Source organism: Rhinatrema bivittatum, chromosome 12 (assembly GCF_901001135.1).
Source record: "Rhinatrema bivittatum chromosome 12, aRhiBiv1.1, whole genome shotgun sequence".
In the NCBI taxonomy this organism is placed as follows: domain Eukaryota; kingdom Metazoa; phylum Chordata; class Amphibia; order Gymnophiona; family Rhinatrematidae; genus Rhinatrema; species Rhinatrema bivittatum.
Window position 1 is genome coordinate 74,917,922 of NC_042626.1, and position 6,000 is coordinate 74,923,921.

The following is a 6,000-nucleotide window of genomic DNA, read 5'->3' on the forward strand; positions in this document are numbered from 1 at the left end:
AGTTTGGAAAAGTGGCAAGATCTGCTCCGATCCCCCTCCCCTCAGACCCACCTTCCATGCTGCCACAGCCTCCGACCAGGGCGAGGATCCCCCACAGCCACATCAGGCAGCGGGGGACGGCCATGGCCTCTGCCGCTCCAGCGTCGCTTTAAGGGGGTCTCGGAAGGGCCGATCCGCAGCCGCGAGCCGACAGAACTTCCTTAAAGTGACGAGGCTGCGCCGAGCCAGGGCCTAGGGGCAGCGCTGCTCGGGCACGAAGCGTGCACACCCCTGGGAGTGGCGAGGCAGGAAGGGCAGGGCCGGCTGCTCCGGTGCGCGGGCCGAGGCATCGCCTGGCGCAGCAGTTCTGGGGGGCAGCAAAAGGGGCCTTTCCGCTCTGCCCCACATTCACCATCATAGCGATGGCAAGGCTGCCCCGTGCGAGGGGCCGAGTCTGGAGCCTTACTGTAGTGCACGCTCATCATCATCATTTGTGTCAATCCCTGCATTTGTAACGCTACTATCGTGCACACAGGCCATCTCAGCAATGGACAGGCCATTGCGTCACCTGAACACTACAATAGTGCATGCAACTCATCATAGCAATGAGCAGGATGCTGCGTGTCAGTGCCGGAGCTTGGAACAACACCTTTAGGTGAGATTCAAAGTGCGCATAAGTAATACAGATGGAAGATACCCGAGTTCTGCTGCTGCTCACTCCTAGTGGGCGCTTGTTTCTCTTGCAGCTCCTGCAGGGAGCCTCCATGCCTCTTCCCAAACTAGTCCAGGGTTTTGGATTCCTTTTGCAGCTCTTCTGTCTTCTTCCTTGATCAATTTAGCAGACGGAAACTCTGCTTTTCCAAATAATTAATCCCTCACCTTTTGTTTGTTGGTTGTGCACCGTTCGGGTCAGCTATTACAGTGTACACGGTATATAAAAGTTGGAAAATAAATAAATAGGCTGTAAGGTCCTTTCATGTACTAGGAATGTGGTAAGTGAATTTAAAACAGGATTAGAATTCATGGAATTACCTTTCCTTATTATTTGTAGGTTTACAAATTTTCTTTATAACATTTTGAAAGTTCTTTTTTGCACGCTTCTCTGGTTTTGAATCCCATTTTAATGTTTCTTTGCTTCTTTTTTTTTTTTTTTGTTAGTGAAAATATCAGAGATTAAACAAATGGCTTTCTTGGAACATTCCAGTCCCCTTCCATCCTTTCGTACTATAGTTTTCCCAACAATCTGCAGAGCCAGTCACCCTGAAAGGGAAGTGATCACCCTCCAAGCTTCTTGAATTGTTGTTATGAGAAGTAATGAAAGTTGGGCACAGCAGAATCCCCTGAATCTCCTGCTTTATGCTTGTGCCCCGGATCAAGCTTTTCTGTGCACTTTTCTGCCTGTGTGCATAATTAAGCTCTGGAATTCATTGTCAGAAGATGTAGTGAAAATTATTAGTGTAGCTGTGTTTAAAAAAGGCTTGGATAAGTTCCTGGAGGAAAAGTCCATTAACTATTATGAAAGTAGAACTGCAGAAATCCACTACTTATCCCTGGGATAAGCAGCATGAAATCTATCTACCCCTTGGGAACCTGCCAGGTACTTGTGACCTGGATTGTCTACTGCTAGAAATAGGATATTGGACTTGATGGACCTTTGGTCTGACCCAGTATAGCAAATCTTATATTCTTATGTGTTGCGGGGAGCGCTAGGGAGTGTGAAGCACCGCAGCAGGCAAGACGTGTCCAAGCATGGGAGGAGCAGGCTGGCCACCGAGCCCTAACCTTTGCCAAACCTGCACGCACCGGTAGAGACCCAACAATGCAATGCTGGTCTCTGGGTAGCCCTCCGGCCACTCGATAGTCCTTTCGGAGCTGCCACTGGGGAGCAGTAGATATGGCAGGATGGACAGAGGTCGAGGACAGGCGATGGTACTGGAACTGGGAACAAGATGGGACCTCGGTTTTGGACTAGGCTGACGACTTAAACAAGACGAGCAAGCTCAGAGGCTCAGATGAGACGAAGACATGTGAAGCTTGGGACTCAGACGAGACTAAGACTCAGGCGAGACGAGGACGCATGGTACTTGGGAGCTCAGACGAGAGGAGGCTGCTTGGTACTTGGGAGCTCAGACAAGACGAGAACACTTGAAGTCTCAGGCGAGACGAGGACGCTTGAAAACTTGGAACTCGGAACTTAGAACTCAGATGAGACGAGAACATAAGGTAACTTGGAACTCAGACGAGACAAGGACATGAGGTGGCTTGGAATTCAGACGTGACAAGGACCTGAGGTGGCTTGGAACTCAGACGTAACGCTCAGACGTAGATGAAGATCAGAGGTGGATTCTAGAGAGGCAAGGATCTGGATACTCCGATGAGGACTTGGAATTTGGGAAGACTCGGGTGAGGATAAGGACTCAGGATACTCGGAGGCTTAGACAGGCACTGCCCCTCAGGGCGCTCTACACAGCCGACGTGGGCTGGTCGCGAACCACCCTGTCCCACTGTGCACCCTACACAACCTGAAGAGGCTGGTTGCAGACCACGTGGAGAGCGGAACAAGCACAGGACTGAGGCTTAGGACGAAGGAAGTATCCGGGCAGTGCTCAAGGAAGGATCCAACCGGAAGAGGGCTCCAGCACCCGGAAACGGACACTGGATAGAAACTGATTTACTCCCAGGGAAGGTCAGCTGGAGATGAGGTCCGGGGCGAGACAAAGCTGAACCCGGAGCTAGGAACTAACGGTACTTCAGGATCAGAACTGGACAAAGGGCATAAGGAGCAAGACTTTGAACATCAGGGTCAGGACTCGGAACTCAGAACATCCGGGTTGGAACGTAGAACATCTGATACGAAAGGACACCGGTACCTCGGGACATCTAGGTGTCGGGACATCTATGGCATCTGGACATAAGAAAATGCCATACTGGGTCAGACCAAGGGTCCATCAAGCCCAGCATCCTGTTTCCAACAGTGGCCAATCCAGGCCATAAGAACCTCGCAAGTACCCAAAAACTAAGTCTATTCCATGTTACCATTGCTAATGGCAGTGGCTATTCTCTAAGTGAACTTAATAGTAGGGATGTGAATCGTTTTAGGACGATTAAAATTATCGTCCGATAATTTTAATATCGTCTTAAACCGTTATGGAACACAATACAATACAGATTCTAACGATTTATCGTTATAAATCGTTAGAATCGTGAGCCGGCACACTAAAACCCCCTAAAACCCACCCCCGACCCTTTAAATTAACTCCCCCACCCTCCCGAACCCCCCCCAAATAACTTAAATAACCTGCGGGTCCAGCAGCGGTCCGGAACGGCAGCGGTCCGGAACGGGCTCCTGCTCTGAATCTTGTCGTCTTCAGCCGGCGCCATTTTCCAAAATGGCGCCGAAAAATGGCGGCGGCCATAGACGAAAAAGATTGGACGGCAGGAGGTCCTTCCGGACCCCCGCTGGACTTTTGGCAAGTCTCGTGGGGGTCAGGAGGCCCCCCACAAGCTGGCCAAAAGTTCCTGGAGGTCCAGCGGGGGTCAGGGAGCGATTTCCCGCCGCGAATCGTTTTCGTACGGAAAATGGCGCCGGCAGGAGATCGACTGCAGGAGGTCGTTCAGCGAGGGTTCCGGCGCCTCGCTGAACGACCTCCTGCAGTCGATCTCCTGCCGGCGCCATTTTCCGTACGAAAACGATTCGCGGCGGGAAATCGCTCCCTGACCCCCGCTGGACCTCCAGGAACTTTTGGCCAGCTTGTGGGGGGCCTCCTGACCCCCACGAGACTTGCCAAAAGTCCAGCGGGGGTCCGGAAGGACCTCCTGCCGTCCAATCTTTTTCGTCTATGGCCGCCGCCATTTTTCGGCGCCATTTTGGAAAATGGCGCCGGCTGAAGACGACAAGATTCAGAGCAGGAGCCCGTTCCGGACCGCTGCCGTTCCGGACCGCCGCTGGCCCCGCAGGTTATTTAAGTTATTTGGGGGGGGGTTCGGGAGGGTGGGGGATTTAATTTAAAGGGTCGGGGGTGGGTTTTAGGGGGTTTTTAATGTGCCGATTTTTTGATTTTTCGATTTTTAACGATTTTTAACGATTTTTCACGATATTTTACCCCCCCAAACGGCAACAATACGATTCCCTCCCCCTCCCAGCCGAAATCGATCGTTAAGACGATCGAGGACACGATTCACATCCCTACTTAATAGCAGGTAATGGACTTCTCCTCCAAGAACTTATCCAATCCTTTTTTAAACACTGCTATACTAACTGCACTAACCACATCCTCTGGCAACAAATTCCAGAGTTTAATTGTGCGTTGAGTAAAAAAGAACTTTCTCCGATTAGTTTTAAATGTGCCCCATGCTAACTTCATGGAGTGCCCCCTAGTCTTTCTACTATCCGAAAGAGTAAATAACCGATTCACATCAACCTGTTCTAGACCTCTCATGATTTTAAACATCTCTATCATATCCCCCCTCAGCTATCTCTTCTCCAAGCTGAAAAGTCCTAACCTTTTTAGTCTTTCCTCGTAGGGAAGTTGTTCCATTCCCCTTATCATTTTGGTTGCCCTTCTCTGTACCTTCTCCATGGCAACTATATCTTGAGATGTGGCGACCAGAATTGTACACAGTATTCAAGGTGCGGTCTCACCATGGAGCGATACAGAGGCATTATGACATTTTCCGTTTTATTCACCATTCCCTTTTTAATAATTCCTAACATTCTGTTTGCTTTTGTGACTGCCACAGCACACTGAGCCGATGATTTTAAAGTATTATCCACTATGATGCCTAGATCTCTTTCTTGGGTGGTAGCTCCTAATATGGAACCTAACATATAGGCCGATACAGTAAAAATCGAGGGAATGGCCTGTGCCCGCTCTCCCGGCGCACGCACAGGACACACTCCTGTGCGCGCGATTCAGAAAAACAAATTATTCAAATGAGGGCCAGCGGTAAAAAGAGGAGCTAGGGACAGTAGCGCGTCCCTAGCTCCTCTTTCTGGACAGGAGCGGCGGCTGTCAGCGGGTTTGACAGCCGCTGACAGCCACGGGTTCGGAAACTGGACGCCGGCAAAATTGAGCGTCCGTCTTCCAACCTGCGGGCCGTGGGCAGATTTTTAATTTTTAAATTTCATCATGATATTAAGTCGGGGAGTATGGAGGGGCTAGGAAAGGTGGGGGAGGAAGACTTCTGGGGAGTGGGATTTCTGGGATGGGAGAGGCATCTGGAAAGCACTTTCCCGGTGCTGAGAGAAATTAACGCCTACCTTTGGGTAGGTGCTGATTTCTGAAAGTAAAATGTGCGGCTTGGCTGCACATTTTACTTTCTGAATCATGCGGGAATACCTAATAGGCCCATCAGCATGCATTTACATGTTGCGGGCACTATTAGTTTTGGGGGGGGGGGGTTGGACGCGAGTTTTCGACGGGCTATTACCCCTTACTGAATAATGGGTAAAGCTAGTGCGTCGAAAGCGTGAGTCCAAACGCGGGTTTTCTTTATCGGCCTGATTGTGTAACTATAGCAAGGGTTATTTTTCCTTATATGCATCACCAAAAAGCCTCAATGTTTGTTTTTACAGCAAGCTTAGCAAAAAAAATCTATCCTGGAGTCCTGGAGAAAGAAGGAGAGACCATCCTTGACCTATTGAAACTGAAATTCCATAAGCTGGCGGTCTTTGAACATAAAGCAGCCCGTCGTACCTCACAGGCTAAATACAATACATTTCTGGACATTTGGCATGCTTAAGTTATTTCCTTAAACACTAAGGCTCGCAGTTTGCTCCTTGATCTGATATAACGATGGCAATGGAGAATTGTCTGGGAGTTTTTGTTTGCTCCCAGCCGATAATTATGCAGGTTTGTTTTTCTTATGACGTGGCCTCTCCTCCCAATTAATTTTTGAGGTGTGTATAGGGGATTTCTACCCAGCATTGTGATGTAACTGTGGTGGGACAGGATGGGGGGAATGGGGTTTGTAACTGGTGTGCCTTGGTTCAGTAGTATTCGTTGACAACTGTGTAAGTTA

The 6,000-nt window shown here is 49.6% G+C and overlaps 1 protein-coding gene and 1 long non-coding RNA gene across 2 annotated transcripts in view; one reads left to right on the forward strand and one right to left on the reverse strand.

Annotated features, from left to right (window-relative positions):
- The window catches only part of ERBB2 (erb-b2 receptor tyrosine kinase 2), a 149,177-nt gene extending 148,924 nt beyond the window's left edge, over positions 1–253 (reverse strand). Inside the window, exon 1 of the mRNA XM_029573784.1 lies at positions 52–253. Within this exon, the coding sequence (XP_029429644.1) occupies positions 52–124 (73 nt within the window). The 5' untranslated portion in view covers positions 125–253. The remainder of the gene's footprint in view (positions 1–51) is intronic.
- A 77-nt stretch (positions 254–330) lies between these two features.
- Positions 331–5,705, forward strand: LOC115074387. The gene is made up of 2 exons (XR_003852232.1): positions 331–634; positions 5,555–5,705. It is a non-coding gene; the product is annotated as an uncharacterized LOC115074387 (long non-coding RNA).
- Positions 5,706–6,000: the final 295 nt, after the last annotated feature.